Consider the following 22,320-nt stretch of genomic DNA (forward strand, 5'->3'; position numbering starts at 1 on the left):
TTGAACAGGTAGTTGTAGAAAATAGAAGGAATTGTAGAAAACGACGGGTCTGTTGTTAGGGGAGCTGGATTTAGGCAGAGAATGCTGGAAAATGTAGACAGATGAATGGCAGAGATCACAGAAAAAGGGATGAGAGAGCAAAGGGAAGGGGGAAGTGTGGAGGCAACAAGGCAGCCCCCGAGGCTACAGGACACTTGGGCTTGTTCCCCAGGGCCTCCGCTGAAGCGGTGTTCTGCGCTTCCTTCTTTCTTTCCTTTTCACTTTTAAAGAAAAAAATTGTGGCCTACTCACCATGTGCTGGTCGCTGTGTTCAGTGCTGGAATGAACTCATTGGGGGGTGTACCAGACCTGGCCCCTGCTGCCAGAGAACTCAGTCTTAGGTGTGAGACAGACGTTAAACAGGTAAATGTGTAATTACAACTTGTTATACATATTGTGGAGGCAAGGAACAGGGTGCCAAGTGTGAGAACAACATGGGCTGGGAATATGGAGTTGGACCTGAGGCGTGAGGGAGGTGGTCGGGTGAGAAGAATGTTCCAAGCAGCGGGGCTGGCAGGTGTGAAGGGCCTCAGAGAGCCAGGTCCAGTCTAGGCCTGCGGTCTTGTGGGAGCAGCATGTGCTGAGGTCGGAGGGATGCCGGGGCCATGACGAAGGGCCTGGGGGGGATCCCCCCAGTAGGGATTCGGGTTCTTTCTGAAGGGCATCGGGACCATTAAAGGTGTTTAAAGAGGGACCATGCATCATCCAGTTGACATTTGTCAAAGCTCTGTGGGACCACTGTGGGGAAGGGTTCCTCTCTGGAAGGCTGTTCAGCTGTGTGTCCTTCATTCCAGAGCCCGGGGAGACGGGCAGACGTAGGCAGTGTACCTGCCCCGTGGGGCCCTGCTGGGCAGACCATCCTGCCTGGCCTAGGCCTGTGCACATCTGTCACTTTCTGTCCCCACCCCTAGGCATTCATTTGTCAGGCTCACAGGGTCCCTGTGTGGCGGCAGCACATGCCATTTCCAGTCACCCTTGGGAGGTGACCAGCCTTTGCCCTGTGGTGTCCTGGCTTCCATTGAAAAGCATTGATTACATCACCATTCCTTTCTTTAGGGCAAGTGGAGAAGAAAATGATTTTATCAGCAGTGGAGAGCTGAAGGAAACCTTAGTTGCTGGGTGCCCTGGCCCCGTGACTGTCCGTTGTGAAAGACCTGAGTCCTGGGGGAATGTTGGATATGATGTTTCTTTGAATCATCTCATTGGATCTGACATTTCGGTGGGAGATGCTTTAGGAGATATGGAGCCCGGTTCTGCAGTACTTGCCAGGGCGGTCCCGTGGTAGCCCAGGTGCTCATGGGATATGACTAACATGTCATCCTAACAGTAGCCTTTGCTCACTGCCTTTACTTTCATTTCAGGGAAATATCGAGCAGCAGATGAAGAAAAAATTAATCCACCTCCTTACTTAACTTGTGAGAGCTTCCCTCATGCTGTGGACCACATCCTGCAGCATCTACTATGATCCTTTATGTGAATCAGAAGCAACTGGAAACAGCTTTCCGTTGTTTGGAACGAATCCCTCCCCAACTCCACGCCCGCATAGATAGACACGGACCAACCCTCCTCTATTGTGCATTAATTAGAAAGAAAGGTATTGAATTGCAGCCAGCCATGATGCCTTGTTTATCCCTTTTGTTTTATTTTGTAAAAGAAGATGAGACCCAGAGACCGGGAAAGCGGAGATTTTATGCCATTCCTTTTAAAATATTCATCAGGTTAGGCCGGGTTGGGCGGGGGGCTCCTGCAGGGACTCGTGTTCTCTGCTGTCTCCTCACTGGCACATGGGAGGGGGGAGTGTTCAGATTGTGAATAAAATTGAGTGGCAATTTTTTAATTATAAAATAATGTGTCGAAAAGTATGTCGGGCTCTAGTTTTAACATTGAGTTCAGCTGTGAAATCCGTCACCAGTGCCAAGTGGAGTACAAGTCAGAAGAAGCAAAATAAATTGTCCTTTAGCCCAAGTGATCAAGTGAATTTGCTTTAACGGATGTTGAAAACTAGATTATCTACTGTATTATTCCCAGCACGGGTGACTTCTTTTTCTCTTCATTAGCCAGAGAAGACTAATTTAAATTTAGAACCTGATTTTAATTTAAAATAATATTTCCATTAATAACCTATTCATTGCAGATACCTATTATACTGTGTAACAGTTGTTTTGGAAATTTTATGTAAAATTAAAACTATCAGTATTTTACAGATGTTTTAATTAGACATTGTTATTAACAGGAACAGTGCAGAAACTAAAATCAAGCCTTTAATGTCTTATAGACCATGCATTTTTGAAGTTAGTGTCCACCAGGGTCCTATTAACTGTACATTTGCAAGATTTCATTATTTTTGCCTCTGACACTATGGGAAAAATCTTTCAGAAGCTATTGGGACAGATTCAAGCTTTTATGTACTTGGTTACTACAGCTGTAAAATGAAATCTCGTCTTGCAGCATGGATTATTCTTTTCATGTTAAGCCCACCAGAATGAAGGGGACTAAGTAGGTAATGATTTTCCTAGTGCATTTGCATACTGTGATAATCCTGGGCCTTTGCAATTGTTTTACAGGGCTCTTGGGCATTGAATTATTAGCATGTAATTGTACATCATTGTGGTGTTCACCTTATTGAAGCACACACCGATGTTAATGAGTTTCGGGCTTTGATGCTTGTTTAGAGATCAGCTTGGTCTTGGATGGGAGGGAGCAAAGCTAAATAAATGGCAGCTCCCTCTCTTTCGGTGTTTGGTGATCACTCTGTTCTTGTTTTGCAGATGCCCTGACCTAGTACTTAAATGTCCTCGAGTGCAAAGGACACGTGCTAGGCCTGCCGCCCCAGATCTGAAGCGTGAGTGGAATGAATGGCCGGGAACGTAGGTTCAGGGGCCTAGCCAGCAGTTAACTGCCTCTGTGTCGTGGGCGAGTCATCTAGACTCTCCCGCCCCCTTTCCTTGTCTGTGAAATGGAGACGGTGCCAGCACCTACCACTTGGGCTCGTTGTGGGGTTAATGCATGACCGGCATGTTAAGTACTGAGAATAGAGTTGGGCAAATGCTGAGTGCTGTGTGGTTTTGACGCAGGTGTAGCAGGACTGTCCACACTGAATAATCTGGTAAGAGTTGATAGAATGCACCTCTACAGTCGGTTCAACGGGGAAAGTCTTCCCGAGGATTTAAAAAAATAAGAGATTCCACTCCATCTAAACCCTCACACGCCGAGGCACAGAGAGAGCAGCTGAGCACACAGGTGGAGCGTGCTGCCCGGAGCCTGGGGGTGTGCTCCGTTCAGCCTCGGCCTGGTCCCTGGGTCCCTGGGTCAGCGACTCGTTGGCCCAAGAACCATCAAGTGTTTGCTGGTTGCTATGTGCTAAGTGCCATGCTAGGAAATAATTGAGTGTAGAAGGCAAGGATTTTGCCCTGAGGAACCTTACTAGTGGAGGAGCCAGGGAGAACGTACGGGACATTATTCGCACTCTGGTACTATCTGTGAGGTCCACCTGACTGCAGGCGGAATGAGGCATTCCCTCCTCCTTGCCCTCCTAGCACTTATTAGATTATATGCTGGTCCTCACATGGCCTTTCTCCCCACCAGACAGGACTGTGTCTCATTCTGTATTGTACCTCCTGGAACACAGGCACTCAGATGGTTCCTGAGCCCCGTATAAACTAGCTGTGAATATTATAGGAGTTTTATGTGGGAGCGTAGAGCTGTGAGTAGAGAGGAGAGTATCAGTTTCATTTTAGACTCATTGCGCATAGGGGAGGTCCCATTAGACACTTGGAAATAATGGATCTGATGCTCTAGAGACAGGTTAGAGCTAAAGCAAAGAAGTAGACATCACTGATGGGTCAGGATCAAACAGAGGGACAGAAATGGATAAGACCATGTGGGCATAAGGCCCCCAGCCAAGAGAAATGGCTCCCTTCCTCCATTCTAGTTTGGGATCAGTGGTTGTTCACTAGGATGGAACAGAAATCCTCGGGCACCTATAGTAAAGAATTTTTAAAACTGCACACAACTATTTCACCAAAATACTCTGCCTTAAACAGCAGAATCCCTAGTTCGTATTAGCGGTTGCTTTCATAAAGCCATGTTTGCATTATCAGGTTCCATGGACATAAGTCATAAAAACTCTTCTTCAGCATAAATGCATAGGACCTTTGCAGACTTTCCGTTAATGCCAGCCATCAAGGCCTACCACCCTAAAGCATGCTCTCTTTAAGGGACAACCAGAGCAAGGCACCAGAGCACCAGAAATCATTTATTGTTTACATTGTGTGCTAAAATCAAACAATTTTAAATACCTTTTGTCAGTGCTTACCTTCATGTCGTACATATCTCAACTTCTGTTTCACCAGCTAATGTGCCCAAGAAAACCAAATTATTAAATGCCAACTGTGGATTAAATACAAAGGAAGACAGAGCAGAATGTAGCTCCCAACTCCTAAGATGCATGTCTTCTAGTTGGGAAACAGAAGCATATAAAAATATATTGAACTTTCCAAAGGCTGTGACAAGTTCAAGATATTTTATAGAAGTCCTTTCATAGAAGAGGTCATGTACAGTGAGCTAAATGCTTTGGAACAATAGTCACAGCTTCTAGCCTGTGAAGCAGATGCAGTGCTCATTTTAAAGAATACTTAGCTGATTCAAAAGCAGTGGGAAAAGTACTACAACCATGGGGCTGACACAATAAAGCCTACACGCAGCTACTTAATACAGTAGACCCATGGCTAAGTGACAAAGAAGAGAGAGGGAGGGATTTTAGGTAAGTAGAGCCCACCTGGCAAGGCTTCTGATGGTGACCCGAGTGAAATGCGGGACAAGCCATGAATTCTAAAGGCAGATAGTTAACCTTAGTTGCCGACATCTGAAGATCAGGAGATCTCAAATGCAGATTGATTACCACTGGTTTTCCTAGGAAGATTGGAAGATGTGGCAACCTTAGTCCAAATTTCTAGGTTTAGTGGGAGCTGCCCCCTAGCTGTGTCACTCAGGTAGTCTCACCCTCTCCGTTAGGTCCCACCGCCTCCTTGTCTTACACCTAGCTTTCCTTACCCATGTGTTACTATATTCCAACTCCCCACAGGCATTGTGACTCCTGCATTGGGAGAAAATACCACATGTTGGATTAAGTTAAATTTTCCTCCCAACAATAGGTCAGGCTCCTATATCCCTATAAACTTGGATACACTTCTAATCTACTTTTTAAATAGGAGACTCTAAACATAAACCAATCATATGTCCTAGTTGGTCTGTCTCAGAGCCCCACTAAAAATCAAAGTAAAGGAATGAAGAAGCTATAAACCCATAGGACAGCCCACAAGAGGAGATCCCAGTGGACTAGAGGATATAGTAATGTAAAGGATGGACGGTAGATAGGCTGTTGATAACTAAAGTCAGTGCAAAGAAAGACAACCAAGACTCCTCCTGTAGAGCCTCAGAGACTCAGGCTTGGAGACACCAGGTAGAGAGGAGATGAGGTGAGGGTTGAGAAGCAAGGAATTAGTTTGAAGCTGGTAAACAAAGGGGTTGGAGCCCCAGAAACTCCCCATTCTGAGCATCCAGATGAGAACCCCAGCCAAGCCAGGAGAATGAAGTTTATCTCTAGAAGGTGGGAAAGTTAAGGCCTGAGGGACAGTGGGCATGGGGGTGAGCCAGGGTGAGCTACAGGGGCCAGGTACATCTCTGCTTATTCCATAGTGGTTCCCTGGTTCTTTTCCCCTTACAACGCCAGGACCAGAGGGTGTGTGGATGGAATCAAAAGTTTATCTGATACTTGGCCATTTGGAAATGGATACTGGTAGGTATCTGATGAGATCAGACAGATCTGAGCATGTGTTGCAAAAAACAAAAGAGGTACGTCAAAAATGAAGCAAATGATAAAATAAGGCCATTACTCATTCCCAAAAGACAAAACCCAACAGAAAAGGAAATGTAATTTTGATTCACTAGTTGGCTCTGAATTACCGATTTTGAGTTAACCTAAAATTATTATTTGGTGATAAGGAAAGATGTGTATTGATGGGGACAAAGAGCTACATTTCATTTCCTCCAAAGCAAGAAGTCGTTAGCATATAAAACTGATAAATCCACTGAAATAAAAGCATGACCTAAAAACATACATGCATAATTATTTGGAGACCAACTTTCCAAGGAAAAGAGGAGAGGAGGATTGAATATGGTAGAAGTATTATAAGGATGAACTTGGAGACGGAGGAAGGATGTAGAGGCATGTCAAGTACATGGTCAGCTTTTGTGGGGGGTGTATTTCCTGTGACAGATGGCAAAATCACACACTGAGTGGAGTAAGGAAAGAGCAGTGAGCTAAAAAGGGCCAGGCATTGTCACAAAGCGTGCCATCCACAGGGGGTTCTCCTCTGGCTCCTTACCTGTTGTCTCTGATGTACACACACCCAGACGTATCTACTTCCTAACCCTGACAAATCAGCAACAACACTTGAGGTCCCGTCCGATTGAGATTTTAGGAAATCGGAAAGGATGGTAGTACCCACAAGCAAATGGACCAACAGCTGCAAGAAATGTCAGCTGACAACCTGACAAAGAAAATAACCCCGAAGCACAGAAAGCAGATGCTGGAAATTCAACAGTGCAACAGTCTGAGGCCATTTAGTTTAAAGACCTCTAGATGTGGGGTATCACTAGTGTTGCATCGTGTAAGACCTTCGTGATCATTAAGAAGTTTAAGTTTAGCATTAGACTAAGATATATTATTTACTTTTAATTCATTATATGTGGTATGTTTTCAGTTTGTATTTTCCATGAAATGACATTGTAAAAAGGCATTTGAGAATATTCTGTCCAAAATAATCAGTACCCCCCAAAATGCTTTGTTTTTGTTTAAAATTAGGGTAAAATCCTTTGGGATATTTAGCTATCCAAAATGTCCCTTTTCCTGGAAGTTTTTCTTCGGAGGAGGAGACCAGCTTGCAGGGATAAAGAAAATGAGGCAAGGAAGGGAAAAGAAGGAAGGCGACTACCACAGGTAAATTCTAGTTGGGAAGAGGGGTGGCGTCACTTAGTGGCAGCTCCAGGAGATGAAAGTAGACGACTCAGATTGCGAGCTTCTGAGGGACATGCTTCCAACCATTTCCGACCCCCTACAGAGATGTGGAGAAGTCCCAAGAGCACGGGGACTCAGGACGAATGTCTTAGAATCTCAGGTTCCCCATCCCAAGCTTTGGATGCACTGAGGATCTGTGGCAATGGAAAGAGAAGGGCAGAGTACCGGGGACATGAAATGTGATGAGTCAAAAGATGTTAGTTATTAGGGGCCAGAACTCAGGACACTCAGACTGGCAGTGAGTGGTTTCAGGGTGCAGTCACTGGCAGCTATGAGCCATAGGCTCAAGATGCTCCTCTCCTACAGTGGATCAGCGACTTCTCTGGGTGGGAACTAATCTGGTAGGGGGTTTGCTGCTGATAAAACTGGTTGAGGTGAGGGGCACCTGGGTAGCTCAGTCGGCTGAGTGTCTGACTCTTGATTTCTGCTCCGGTCATGATCTCATGGTTCATGAGCTGGAGCCCCATGTTGGGCTTTGGGCTCCATCCTGAGGTGGAAACTGCTTGGGATTCTCTCTCTCCCTCTTTCCACCTCCCCTGCACACCGTGTTTGCATACCTGTGCTCTCTCTCTTTCTCACTCACTCTCAAAATAAATATTAAAAAAAAAAACTGGTTGGGGTCGGATTTAGTGAGAGCTGATGAGATTCAGGACGTTGTCAGAGGAAACAGACTCTACATTTCCTTCCCTGCACCCATTCTTAACCACCCTTGAGCCGGTTGGATGGGTCTGTCAAGCTTAGCTTCTCACTGGCTTCCCAGTTCAGAGCTGCTCTGTACGTTCCAACGCAACTCCCCAAACTACATCTTTGTCTTCAAAATGAGAATACCAATTCGCAAACAAGGAACACCGTAATAAACTGTACAGAGGCCATTGGTGAGAGAAGTCTCTACTGCGTGACGAATAGCAAATACACCTGTAACTGAAATCTGCAACATATTGCTGGCATCAGTCATGAAAAACTGACAGAAAAGTATCTCCTATTTCCAAAATAGTACAGTTGTCCAAACTAACTCAGTCTTCCAGAATGACTTTTTCTATTCCAATCATTACATTCTTCTTCTTATACTAGTAAATCAGGAGGCCTCTGTGGTGGTTTCTGTGGCCAGGTCAGGATAAATGTGATTTCATACAGACTCGAACTCACGTTGCCAGGCTGAGTATCTCTGCGTCAGATTCTTTGCGGAAGGCTTGGTGTGAGCTAGCACATCTAAGAAGTCAGCAGTGGTCACCGTATCCAGCCGGATTCCAGGTAAATTGGGGCTCTCTAGATCAGAACACAGCAGTGACTGCACAACGTTTGACTTCACAGGGAGCAGTGCTCTTGAAAGGCTAATAGACCTTTTTTCAAGACAATGCATAATGCAGCATGCTTAATGGTTACTGCAGCAAACGGCAAGACTAAAGAGAGCCGGGGAAGAGGTTCTTTAATGTGCGACTCAGCCCCTGAAGCCCAGATAAAAAATATGACTTAAATGTATCATTATCAAAGTAGTGTTTTAATAGTTACATAGTGCTGCAAATGGACCAGCCCAACATCAAAGTGTGCCAAAGAAATAAAAGTCCGAGCCCTACGGAGTATGTCATCTGGGGCAAAGTGGATCCCAAACAGAACACCAGAGGAGAAATGAGTTGAGAACAGGAAGGACAGTTTGGGCAAAGAATGTTCGCCTGTGCAGAGCCACCAAGCGCAGGAGCGAGGCTCCATCTGCTGGTGAAAGTTGGATTTTTAAACAACTTTCTCTCCCAGAGCACCTTCGCTGTGATCCCAACCATACCTGACTGGTGATTTTCAAGCGCGCTGAAGATCTTCCTCATAGGCCGCATAGCTGCTTCTCTGCACACCAGCTTAATGTCTGAGCCCGAGTAGCCCTCCGTCTCCTGAAAGAGCCGCCAACCAGCCGTCGGTCGGCAGGCAGAACGCTTGTGGTGACTACTGTCAACAGGCAAGACCGGTATGGGACCCCCTGTTTAGAATCTGTAACTGTCCCCCGCGGGCATACACAGAGATGCCCAGATCTCTAAAGCCTGGAGGGAGAGAAGCTGTTTATATGTTTGGATAACCTGAGAAACGGGGTAGTAAACAACTTCCAAACACATCCAAACACATGCTCTAAGATGCTGGTGAAGGACCAGCCCGCCCATGGGAGCCCCATGGGGCCCTTGTGCTCCAATCCAAGCGTGATCAGATTTGGTAGACACTTTTGTTCTGGTAAATAAGATATACCTGCCTTGGAGGAACCTCAGTGGACATCATGTTCAAGTGTCCACTCAGAGGAGGCAGTGGTACCAGTAGCAGTGCAGGTACCAGACAGGTACCGCCATTTCCATTTGTAAAAGTTTTCTGTTTCATCATCACTGTAATCCTTTGGGGCATACTAGTTGCTCATTTTGCAGATGAAGAAACAGGCTCAGAGAGCAGTGGTTTCCCTGAGGCCACCCATCTAATAAGGGGCAGGATCAGGATTTGACTGTTGATTTTCAGAGTTGAAACCCTATGTTATTCCCACGACATCATACCGTTTCCCTCTGCTTGAATGTTTCCAAGGGACAAAGCGCTTACTCTTTCAAGAACAAGAGGTCCATTGCATTTCTAGGCCAGCTTGGGTCTTTTCTAAGTGACTCAAGGAATGTGTCCCAAACAGCTCACGAGAAGATTCGTGCAGGGCGACTTGACCTGCAGGTGCTCCCTCCAGGGCAGCTCACCTGGCTCAGCACGCCGTACTCCAGCTCCGCGCGCAGCTCCAGGGCTCTGCTCTTGCTCACGGGGGGTAGCCAGTGGTGGATCATGGCCTGCCTGGCCTCGCGGCTGGGGAGACCGACCAGAATCCTTTTCTCCAGGCGGCGTAACATGGCACAGTCCAGCTCCCTGAGATCACGTGGGAAACAGAGGAGCGAGTTGGAGCGGTCAATTCTATTTATCTGTTTATTTGTTTTTTAATTTTAGAGAGAGAGTGCACGTGACCAGGGTAGAGGGGCAGAAGGAGAGAAAGAGAGAGAGAGAGAGAGAGAGAGAGAGGGAGAGGGAGAGAGAATCCCAAGCAGGCCCCACACTCAGTGTGGAGACCTATACGGGGCTCAATCCTATGACTCTGGGATCATGATCTGAGCCCAAATCAAGAGTTGGATGGAGTGCCTGGGTGACTCCGTTAAGGGCTTCAGCTCAGGTCATGATCTCATGGTTCGTGGGTTCAAGCCCCACGTCAGGCTCTGTGCTGACAGCCAGCTCAGAGCCTGGAGCCTGCTTCAGATTCTGTGTCTCCTTCTCTCTCTGACCCTCCCCTGCTCACACTGTCTCTCTCTATCTCTCAAAAATAAATGAAAAAGCATAAACATTTTTTAAAATTAAAAAAAAAAAGAGTTTGACACTTAACCGACTGAGCCACCAGGCACCCCTCAACTCACTTCTTAAGCCACAACTATATTGTAAGAATAATGTAGCATTGTAGGAAGCAATTCTGCATTTTAGCTATTACTCTACATCTATACCTGAATGGATAGGACAATTACTTTATCTTATTTGCAAGAAAGAACTGGTTATAAAAAGAAAATACATCTCTGAAATACCTCACGTAAAGGAGATAATTTTATCCAACAACAACTGAATATGAGTATTCCCATTGTAGTTGTACCATGAATCATTCAGTCCAATCCTTCCAGTGAGTTATTATTCCTGACAATAACTTGGGCACTCTGGGAAGTACATTAATTCTTCCCAAGCTCTCCTACATTCTGGAGCGAATGACTGTCTCACTCCATTACTCTGCTGAACTCAAAGAACACGGCGCTCAACACAAATATCGCCCTTTGAGGCCTCACTCAGTTTCCCCCCAAAACATCGTCAGGCCAGGTTTATGCAATTTTGCATCTGCAGGCCATTTCCCTAAACTTCTTCTTTTCTTTTTTAAAGTTTATTTGGAAAGAGAGAGAAAGAGAGAGAATCCCAAGCAGGCTCTGCACTATTAGCACAGAGCCCCGTGTGAGGCTTGATCTCATAAACCATGAGCCTGAGCCAAAATCAAGTCAGATGGCCAGCTTACAGAGTCCCAAAGGTGCCCTGCCCTAAACTTCTTAACATAAAATTTACAAAGAGAAAAGTGGAATAAAACAATGGGTATCCACACACCTTCCATCTTGATTCAACAACATTTAACATTTTGCCATATCTGCTTCATATCTACTTATCTAGCCAAGCTATTTCAAAGTAAATTACATCATGATCCCCACCCCTAAAAAACTTTAGCATGCATTTTCCCCAACCAGGCCTTTTTTTTTTTTTTTTTTACATAGCTACAATACCATTATGACACACAACAGAATTAATATGGATTGTATAAAATGTCTAGTACTCATTCCATATTCAGATCTCTCCAATGATTCCCAAAATATCTTCTAGAGCTTTACCAGCCAGAATCCAGGCAAGGATGATGCATTACATATGAGTATCTCTTCTAAATCTCCTCTAATCTAAACCAGTCTTCTTGCCCTTGCTTTGGACCTTGCCTTGACCCAAGATGAGGCTAGTTGTACAATCTCCCACATTCTGGACTCTGCTGATGTTTTCCTCATCATATCATGTAACAGGTTCCTCTGTTCTTTGTCTTCTAAGAGGGAATTTAGGTCTCAAAGCTTAATTAGAATCAGGGTGATGATTTGGGGCTAGTATATTTCACAGAGGATACGTGTTCATATTCATTACATTGGGATCTACGTGTTGGTGTGTCTCACTATCAGTGATGTGGTGCTTCATTACTGGGATCACCTGGTAACCACAGATGGCTCCAGTGTAAAGTAAACATCTCTTCACAAGTAGGAAGAATTTTATGTACAATGCTTTGCCACCTGGTGAATACCGTTTTCCCCATCCCTTTCCAACTAGTGGTTTTAGCATCTGCTAATGGTCTTTGAATTAGTTATCTCATGAGAGTGGTGCAAAATAATGATCTAAAAATTTTTTTTCATTCCAAATGAATTATTTGGCACTATTATGTAAAGTTGAGCTTTCCCTCCTTAGCTGGGGCTCTTTGGTTACCTTGAATTACCATTCCCAATAACATATCATTTTGAATGTGAGTTTGTGAACTGTTTATACGTTAACCTGACAGGTTCCTAGAATTGAGGGAAACATGTGTTTGATTTCCTAGGTATAGACATTAGGAAATGCCTGCGTGTTGGGCTGGTTTATCCATTAATAAGGAGTAACAGTGAAGGCGTCCCCACCAGGCATTTCTCATTCATAAAAACACAGAATTTCAAGTGCATCCTCCCACTTACCTTTGTTGTGAATCTCCGCCCTTTTAAATTGAAAAATGAAAACACCCTTTTCAGGAGCATACATGAATCCTAACCTGGGGTGACTAGATTTCTTTAAAGATTCTGTCTTGTCCTACCTATTATTCCTCTAGTCCTGAGCTGAGAATCTATAGTCCAGAAGTGCTTTACCAGCAATAACAATGACCTGTTTCTTGTTTGTATTTGCTTTGTTTTTTATCAGCCTCACTCTGTTGAAACTCACTTTACATCAGAAACTCAGCCCCGACCCCCACCCTACAGCCATTCCCTCTCTCAAGGTCAACATTTCTATTTAAGGCACAGGGTCAAGAAAACTTGGCAAAACTCTGGGAAATTGTGTTTTTGCATTTGAGATATTAATATAGGCTGTTGCTTCAATTGTAGTTACTAAGCGATGGTCACTGGCTTCAGCATTGTACATTTATTAACTCTTTAGATTCTCACAACAACTCTATGAAGTATTATTATTATTTTTTTAATTTCAACGTGTATTCATTTTTGAGAGACAGAGAAAAAGCATGAGGGGGGGGGAGGGGCAGAGAGAGAGGGAGACAGAATGTGAAGCAGGCTCCAGACTCTGAGCTGTCAATGCAGCGCCCAACATGGGGCTCGAACCCACAAACTGCAAGATCATGACCTTGAGCCAAAATCAGACACTTAACCGACTGAACCACCCAGGCGCCTGGTAGGTATTATTTTTATATCCATTTTAAGATGTGGAGACAGGCACAGAGGTTGAGTAGCTTTGCTTCAGGTCAGAAGGCTAATGAATGGGGGCAGTGGATTTGGACCCAAACTGTGAGACTCCGGAGCCTGCGCCTCCGGGACTTGTCTGATGCCAGTACAGTAACTCCAAGTCGACTGCCAGCTCATGTCACAGTGAAATTTTGGAACCCTGAGAACAGAGAGAGGAGTATAAAGTTTCCAGGGAGAAAAAACAGTCTCTATATAAAGGATCAGTAATAAGACTTATCATCAGCAATGTGACATAGTAAAGGAAAATAGAGCATCTAACTAACTAGAATTTAAATAAAAATTTGGAAAATTTTTAAATAAAAATAAAAGGTTTCTTAAAAAAGGAGAACAATGCCTTCAAACTTCTGTGGAAAAATACTTTCCAGTGTAGAAGTCTATATCTTGATCAAACAATTCAGTTAGAGAATAGAATAAAGATATTTTCAACACTAAAAGTGTTTAAAAGCCTCAAAGTATTTACCTTCCATTGCACCCTTTATCAGGAAAGTGCTTGAAGACCGAAGGGAGAGGGTAAACCAAATCAAAGGGCTACATGAGATTCAGGAAACAGAAGGAAAAGGAAATCTCCAGGATGAGATAAGGTCCTAGCGTCTCCTCTTCTACTGGGTGCAGAGGATCATCAGGTCAGTTTGGTGTCGGCAAAATGCTTCCGGCAGCCATGTCTCCAAGAAGATGAAAACGATAGAAAAGCTGGATCCAGAGAGGATTCAGACAGCGACCATGGTGTCTGAATGGGAGGAGCAGGTGAGGTGCATGGGAAAGGAAAGGAGGTGGGTAAGGGATAACTTAATAGAGGAGAAACCATGAAATTTACATTTTAGGAATTCAGTTCAGCAACACTGACCACTTGAGAAGTGTGTTGTCACTGCTAAGTCTCCAACACACAGAAATTAGTAAGACAGACTCCCTACTTGCAAGTCAACATGAGGGGGGATCTGGCCTCAGACTGCAGGAGTGCCAGTCCTGTAAACTTCAAAGATAAACATGGGACTTGAGATCAGACTGAAACCCAGCAAGGAACAGAGACAACACTGAAGAACATGGCAGGGCTGGGGGAGACAGGCGGTCACCATATTTCTCTCAAGGCCTTTCCTTGGACCAGCTGCCCGTCCTGCAAAGGCAGGGACTGCAGAAGGAAGGTTCTTTCGTAAGGGTACCTTCTCCTGGGTCTCCCCAGCCCATCTAGAGTGCCTTCTTTTTGAAAGGAAGACCAGAGCCCCAGAATGCCTTAGGAAAATGGAGTCATGCAGGAGGCGGGAAAACAATACCTCACTATAGATGTCTGTATTGATCAGCTAATGCCCTAAAGCAAGAGATTTACCTCAAAACTGCTTGTGGGCACAGAATAAGTGCAACTCTCTGACAGCCAGGTCTGATGAATGCAATTTTAATGACATCAATAATAATATAATCATACAAGGGAGGAAACAAAGGACAAATGGAATGTACCCAGGAATCATTCTTTCTGCCAATATATTTATATGAAGAAATTTAACGTGTGGCAAGCAGAAAACACTCCCTTCAGCCCTTACACTTTGAATTTTGACTAGTTCTTCTGTTCTCATGTCTCCTTTACTTGGATTATCTGGTACTTTCATCACCTCAGAAGGCCAAAGCAAACTGCAAGAGGGACGCGAGGCACAGCAAAGCCTCCCGGGCCTCAGACCCTGGCTCTGGACTTCTGCTCACCGGCCTCCTAGACAGTTACCTGGGCTCCAAGACCTTGCACCTGAGCACCTGGGCTTCTATGCCAAACCATTGGGACCTTCCCTCAGTCCTTTGCTTTTCTCCCCTATTAAACCATGTGGTTTCTGGGGCAGAGATAATTCCAAATTTTATAGAATTTGGAAGCAGAACATAATTCGATTTCTCTCGTTCAATAGTTAAAACCTATGAAGTTCAAGCTATCTCGGCATAGTAGGAGAAAAGGAAGCTTCAATTTTGTAGCAGTCTTTGCAGAACGTCCAGAACCAACATGGAGTGAGTGACCATGGCAGCCCAAGGGGCAGAGTAAGGACGCAGTATCTGTAGAGGGGAATGGGGAGCCAGTGCATAAGGCATTAAAGGTTACCTTGTCTCCCTCCCAGAACCCCGCATGAGCTGACATTTCCCACTTGGGCCAAACTGGGCTGTTTGCTGTTCTCTGAATCCACTTTCTGCCATCCTAGTTGAACTTCTACTCAGGCTATTTTCTTCCACTTTGCCTATCAAGAACCAAGTCACTTTTACAAGCCCAGTTCAGGTGTGCTCTACTCCATAAAGGCTTTTGTTTTTCTTTTAAATTTCTGTTATTAAGGGCGCCTGGGTGGCTCAGTTGGTTAAACGTCATACTTCAGCTCAGGTCATGATCTCACAGTTTGTGAATTCAAGTCCCTCATGGGGGGTGGGGGGGAGGGCGCAGTCTTAGCTGACAGCTCAGAGTCTGGAGCTTGCTTTAGATTCTGTGTCTCCCTCTCTCTCTCTGCCCCTCCCCCCTCTCAAAAATGAATAAATGTTAAATTTTTGTTATCAGAAATTGCCTCGTCCCTATACAATTCTATTTTACTTACTGTTTGTACCATTCACATAGTACTGGCTATATACCCATCTCATATTATTTGTGTTTATGTCTCATCCATTGTCCCATCAGATAGCCAGCTTCCAGAGGCCAAGTATCATGGACCATATTTCTTGAATTCTCCATCTATCCATCATGCAGAATACACAGAATGCATGCTCAATAAATACTACTTGGATGAATGAATGAACTCTTGGTGCAGGACTCCTGGGCTTCATGTAAAATGATCTCCTTCCTTAAAGCCTAGCATTTATTTATGAAGGCTTATATGCTTTGTTGAAATTTTGCATTGTACAGTCATTTGTTCTAATTAATAGAGAAAATCAGCATCAACTGGGGCAATGGGAATAAAATTTTCTATTTTCATCTTCCGTGAAAATAAAGGAAACAATTATTTTTGGGATTGATTCTCCAACTCACTTGGCTGGGCAACGCTTTTGAAGATGAATTGAAAGCTGTAGCCTCCATGTGGGACCTCTCATCTCCAGAGACTCCGCTGCTCTTTCCCGGGAGTGAGCGCACAAGCCTGAGACAGAAGGGTCCAGCAGGAGAGTGTGGAGCAATTGCTTCAGTTTATGCTCTACTGGCATTTGGGTTAAGAGCATCATTTCTTTATAATAAAGAATGAAAATTACTCCTAATTACTACAATACCAACAAAGAAGATATATTCCCATTACTCTTGCCAAAAAATATATTATCAATAATTGAGAGGGTGGAAATGGGAAGATTCTGTTTCCAGAAAAATGAAAAACTAGATATCCATAAATCTCTTGTTATAAAGCCCCTTTAAAAATGATGGATTATAGGAAACACTTTTTGAATACACAATAAATGAGCCCACAAGGAAGCAAGGCCAAGTTCTTGAGGACCAAAATTGAAGAGGAAGCTGAAAATCAACACTGAGCAGTTGGAGTTGAAGCTGTGGCTTACTTGGGGTATTTGCCTTTTAGTTACACAAAGGTTTAGATTTGAAAGTTTATGTTTGGGATTAGGCTTTGGCCTCATTCAAGGTGGAAGGTGGAATCAAGGCCCAGAGGGCACATCCTCTGAAAGGGTGGGTTAGAAAACATGCCCACTACTAAGGAAAGAAATCTGTCTGTCTTGAACTTTAGGGTAGGAAAAAGTCTGCCTTCGTAATTCAGAACTACAGACCTATCCTCGTTGGCATGATCAAAGAAAAGCTAAGCTGAGGAATTAGCTTAAAGTGGTTGAAAGCTTGACACAGTCAAGTATAAATTTTCTCTGGAAGGGCATAAGCAGACCCACAGATAGAGTCCTCTTCCTTCGAGGTAAGGTCACCTTCTTAAATTACAATACATATAACAAACCACCATGAATGGAAGCAGGAGAAACTAACAGAATTAGACCCCACTGATCTGGGACATAAACTAGATGTGTTTAAGATGTATAAAAGGATAAGAGGGAATCAAAGTGAAGAGAAGAGATTTTCGCTTCTGGCCAAGATGGAATTGCCTCTTACAAACAAAAATCCCTGGATATTCTACAGCAGACAAACACAGGGAAACACTGAAAGGTGGAAAGGAAGACAGGCTAAACACCTAAGGACTTGAGGAATGATGTGGCCGTGGCTTCTCTGGGTTTCCTTTTTGCCCTTCATATCTCCCCGATGGGGTACTGGAGAAGCCTGGGCCCGACCGAGTGCTGCTAACGTGCACAGACAAAAGGCCATTTTCTTTTTCCAAGGGACTGTGAAAAGGAGGTCTGTCGGGGTTGAAAACCTTTTTGATCCTACCTGCCCTACTCCGGCCAAACACCAAAGAAAAACTGCTCCCCCACCTCAGAATGTTTGTGGGGCTGAGCTGGGAGCCAAGTCATGGTGGGAAGGGCGTGGTTCAACAGGCTGATGCCATATTAAAACTCTCAAGAGAAAGAAAAGAAAAATCAAATAAATGATGGCCCACCTATACAGTGTAATTCTGTATGGGATTGGGTAGATTTTCATAGTTGTCTACAAAATATGAAGTGAAAGAAAAAAAAACCAAGCCATCTAACAGAATAATATGTATCCATGGGATGAACACATTTTTCATTTTGCATATGTGTGTGTCTGCTGTATACACACAAGACTCTGGGGAGATTTATATTTTTCTAAGGTACAGTTACAGAGGACCATTCACTTTCAAGCAATATTGAAGCATATAAAATATTTTATAATGAACATGTATTACTTTTCTAAATAGCCCAAACAGTAAAATGATTTCCTTCTATGGGGAAAAAAAAATCCCACAAAAAACTACGCAGGCAATAAATGACAACAAATAAACAAACTATTTTCACCAGATAGGTGTCTACAAAGATGATAATACTTATGTCCCAGTGGTAAAATTAGGAGTACTTTTTTCCTAGTCTCAAATTTTCTTATAAAACAGTTACATTAATTTTATAATGTGTAAAATTTGGTTTTAAAACTATAGTTCAGGGGTGCCTGGGTGGCTCAGTTGGTTAAACATCTGACTCTTGGTTTTGGCTCAGGTCATGATCTCACGGTTCATGAGATTGAGCCCCACATTGGGCTCTGTGCTGATAGTGTGGAGCCTGCTTGGGATTCTCTCCCTCCTTCTCTCTCAGCTCCTCCCCTGCTCACGTCTGCATACTCTCTCTCTCAAAATAAATAAACTTAAAAAAAATTATAGTTCATGTGCCAGCCTGCAACATTAAGAAAAAGCAATGCCCCGTAGGCCAGGCTGAAAGAGATTTATGTCTGATGGAACCAAGCAAACTGAGTAAGATGTGAATGGGACAAGGGCACGGTTACTACTAGCAATCTCCTGCTCAGTGAGTCCCGTGTCTGCCCCATGGCACCTACCAAGTCCTGTACCACCACACTTCTCCCCTGGTTATGTTGGAATCACCCATCCACATCATACAGAGGATCATAGACGAACTATTGTGTGGGGTAGTGATATTATGTATGGACAGAAGCAATTTCAGGCAAAACAATTTGACCACTGGTAGGCACAAAAATACAATGGAAGATAAAAAGCCTGCAATCGTGACTGAATGCAGTGACAATGAATGAGGCAATCATCAGATCAGAGTGAGGTCAGACAAACCACTGTTTCCCAGAGCATCCTCCAGTGGAACACTGGTTTTGTAAGATGCTCCTTGAGGAAAGGACTCTGGGGTCATATAAGTGTGGAAAGTACTACTTTCTCGTAGCTCCTCTTAGAGAGTCATGACATCCAATAACATCTTAAAGACAATGAGAAGTCCTATCATGGGGAAAGCCAGTTGAACTGTCTTTAATTCAGTATCTCCTGAAATTATTAGATCAGTAGGTTCTTTTTATTAATTAATTTATTTATTTTGATAATGCTACTGACCTATGGCAGACCACTCTCAGAGGAATGTTGATCCCGAGGGTGATGATAGTCAAATCATGAGGCTCTTCCCTGGAGTCTATGAAATGCATGAAGATAGTGTGGAAGGAACTGAGGTTAAATGTGCTGAGCTCTTCAGTCACGTGCACACACTTCATAGAAATATCACGCCAGAGAGGAGGCAGTTCAGACAGGAAGAAATCAGTTTACAGACGTAAGTTCTTGCACATTCCCAGTGCAATAATCTCTTGGAGCGTATGCTTTCTTCTGAATATTAGGATTTGGATTTATTTTTAATCCAAAAGTTGGTCATACCCAGTGTTTGATTTTTAAGAGGGATAGTGAATCTTCCAGCCCTTCTGCAATGGTAAATAAGAGACTAGTTTCCTCATGCTTCACACATAAAATCTTCACACTTTAGTTGTACAAACTATCATCAAGTTAAATAGACATCTAAAGATGGCATTTGCCTTAATGGCCCTGTTCAGTATTTTGTGTCCCTCTGGACTCTTAGGTCTGAGTTTGTGAATACTTAACAACTGAGGCGGGTCAAATTAGCCCTAACTGTGCTCACTAAACATTTCTTACATGGCAGTTATTTTAATGATAATATTATAAACGCAACATTTGTTATTCTCATTGCCTAGTCACACATCGAATGACACAGAAGCACTATTATTTCTTGCTTCCTTCTTGTCCTGTGATAGCAGAGATGAGGGAAGTTGCTCCTGAGAGAGGAAGCCCTGAATAAAAGATGTGCGTGCCATCTCACTGCTCTGAAGGTAGAACACGACTAACCCTTTGGGACAGAATGTACCCCTTCAGGGATAACGACAAGGTAACAAGTAGTAAATGATAGCCTAGTACCCTGAAAGGGGCTAGAGATGAGCATCACCACTAACCAACCATAAAGAATTTCTTTGGGGATTTTAAGATTGGGTTTTTATATGGATTGGGATGATTTAGTTATTTCCCCCAGAAGGACAGTCTGCTTTATTTTTTTTTTTACTTTATTTTTTTAATGTTTTTTTAAATTTATTTTTGATACAGAGAGAGACAGAGCATGAGAGGGGGAGGGGCAGAGAGAGGAGACACAGAACCGGAAGCAGGCTCCAGGCTCTGAGCTAGCTGTCAGCACAGAGCCTGACGCGGGGTTCGAACCCACGAACGTGAGATCTGACCTGAGCCGAAGTCGGAGGCTTAACTGACTGAGCCACCCAGGCGCCCTAAGGACAGTCTGCTTTAATCAGATAATTTTATTCCCTCATGTAAGACCCTGAAGCCAAGATAAAGGTCTGTCCAAAGCCTTGATAAAAATGCAGAATTTCCTCATAAATGGATGCGGGCAGTATGTAGCAAGGGGCTTAAAAACCATCCTTATCTTTTTATACAGTAATCCTACTTCCAGAAATCCATCCTAAAGAAATAACCAGATTTTGGTCAAAGATTTTTATTCAAGGAAGTTCATTTCAGTGTTATTTATAATAGAGAAAAAGTTGGGAGCATCATATATGTTCAATGGGAAAGGAATGATTAACTAAATTGTGGTATGTTCACATGTGGGAATTTTGGACAGCCATTATAAAATCCAATTTTCAAGGATTATTTAATGACTTTGGAAATGTTCTCACTATAATGTTAAGTAATGAAAGCAGGACACTAGTGGGAATACAAAATGTAGAACCTCTATGGAGGGAAATTTGGCAATCTCTACTATAATTTCATGCACATTAACCCTTTGACCCAGCAATTCTATTTCCAGGAACCTATCCCAAAGATATACTGGCAAATACACAAAATGATATATGTGCACCATTACTCACTGTAACATTATTCATAGTAGCAAGAATAGGAATAACCTGAATGCCTGTCGTCAGGTGGTTGAGGTAGATTATCAGAGGCACAAAATGGAACATACACAGCTACAAAAGGAATTAAGAACTTTCTGTTCGGAATATTTGGTTAAGAAAAAAATATCAAGATACAGAACAATTTATATAGTATGCCACCTTTTGTGTAAGTAAACCGAATTCACCTATCTTATGGTGTTAAAAAAACAACTCATGAGTTCATCTGTGGGGCATGTGACAATAGGTCTCTATATAATGCCTGTCACTTCTTCTGTTGAGTGAGTCTCAACTGGGGATGGTTTTACCTCCCCCCCCAAGAACGTTTGGCAATGTCTGAAGACAAATTTTGTCCGTTACAACCAGGTGTTGTGCTACTGGGCATCTAGTGAGGAAAAGCCAGGATGCTGCATGCCTCATACAAGGCACAGGGCAGTGCCTGCAGCAAAGAGTCATGTCAATAAGTGGCCCAAAATGTCAATAGTGTGGACGTTGAGACATCCCGAATTAGACTTCCATCTTGGGCCACGTGTGTACCATTTTCCTCATCAAAATGTTGCTGTCCTGGGAGAACTGGTATTATTACAGAGAAGCTCCATTACATACACAGATGTAAAATAGATCTACATATTAGGATTCAGTGAATATTAATTATATTAAGGTTAAGAACTAAGATTTTCACGACTAGGGGAAAGTTATGGCTAAAAAATCAAATAATTTAACTAAAACTCTTGTAATCTCATATGTGAATGGGGAATACTGGCATGAATTCATTATTTTCCCCTTTTTACATTTTTTAAAATTTATTTATTTTTTTATTTTTGAGAGAGAGAAAGAGACAGTGTGAGCAGGGGAGGGTCCGAGAGAGAGAGGGAGACACAGAATCTGAAGACAGGCTCCAGGCTCTGAGCTAGCTGTCAGCACAGAGCCTGAGGAGGGGCCCAAACCCACCAACAGCGAGATCATGACTGGAAGCTTAACCGACTGAGCCACCCAGGCGCCTTTGCCCCCTTTTAATTTTTTATTTTTTTATATATATATTTTTAATTTTTTTTACTTTATAAAGTTTCATTTTTTAAACATATGCAATTATTTTCCATCATTTACAATACAGTAGTTACAATGACACTCCAAACAGAAAAGCAAAGTAAAAAATCAAAACACCAACTTCTGTTTCATGTAATTAGACTTATACAGAAATTAGAAGGTTAAGTAACAACTAGTTAGTCACCTAATTTCACAGCTATCTGAAGTGGCAATCATTATATAGCAGCTTATCTATGATACATTCAAGATAAATGATACAATTTATTACTTGTTCATAAGCTACAACACAGCCTGCTTAATACCTTTCCTTAAATTCCACCTCTATACTACAATATGCTTGAGGTCCATGCAAAAAAGTAGCT

The 22,320-nt window shown here is 43.2% G+C and overlaps 2 protein-coding genes across 3 annotated transcripts in view; one reads left to right on the forward strand and one right to left on the reverse strand.

Annotated features, from left to right (window-relative positions):
* Positions 1-2,240, forward strand: part of HDHD2 (haloacid dehalogenase like hydrolase domain containing 2) — a 34,022-nt gene extending 31,782 nt beyond the window's left edge. For both annotated transcript variants that reach the window (XM_029922152.1, XM_029922153.1), the window contains exon 7: positions 1,401-2,240. In XM_029922152.1, coding sequence (XP_029778012.1) covers positions 1,401-1,504 — 104 coding nt within the window. In that variant the 3' untranslated portion in view covers positions 1,505-2,240. The remainder of the gene's footprint in view (positions 1-1,400) is intronic.
* Positions 2,241-7,989: 5,749 nt separating this feature from the next.
* Positions 7,990-22,320, reverse strand: part of KATNAL2 (katanin catalytic subunit A1 like 2) — a 61,908-nt gene continuing 47,577 nt past the window's right edge. The window contains exons 14-16 of the mRNA XM_029922205.1: positions 9,823-9,985; positions 8,895-8,997; positions 7,990-8,383 (exon numbers count right to left, since the gene is read on the reverse strand). Of these exons, the coding sequence (XP_029778065.1) occupies positions 8,244-8,383; positions 8,895-8,997; positions 9,823-9,985 (406 nt within the window). The 3' untranslated portion in view covers positions 7,990-8,243. The remainder of the gene's footprint in view (positions 8,384-8,894; positions 8,998-9,822; positions 9,986-22,320) is intronic.

The sequence above is a fragment of the Suricata suricatta genome, chromosome 14 (assembly GCF_006229205.1).
Source record: "Suricata suricatta isolate VVHF042 chromosome 14, meerkat_22Aug2017_6uvM2_HiC, whole genome shotgun sequence".
NCBI lineage: Eukaryota > Metazoa > Chordata > Mammalia > Carnivora > Herpestidae > Suricata > Suricata suricatta.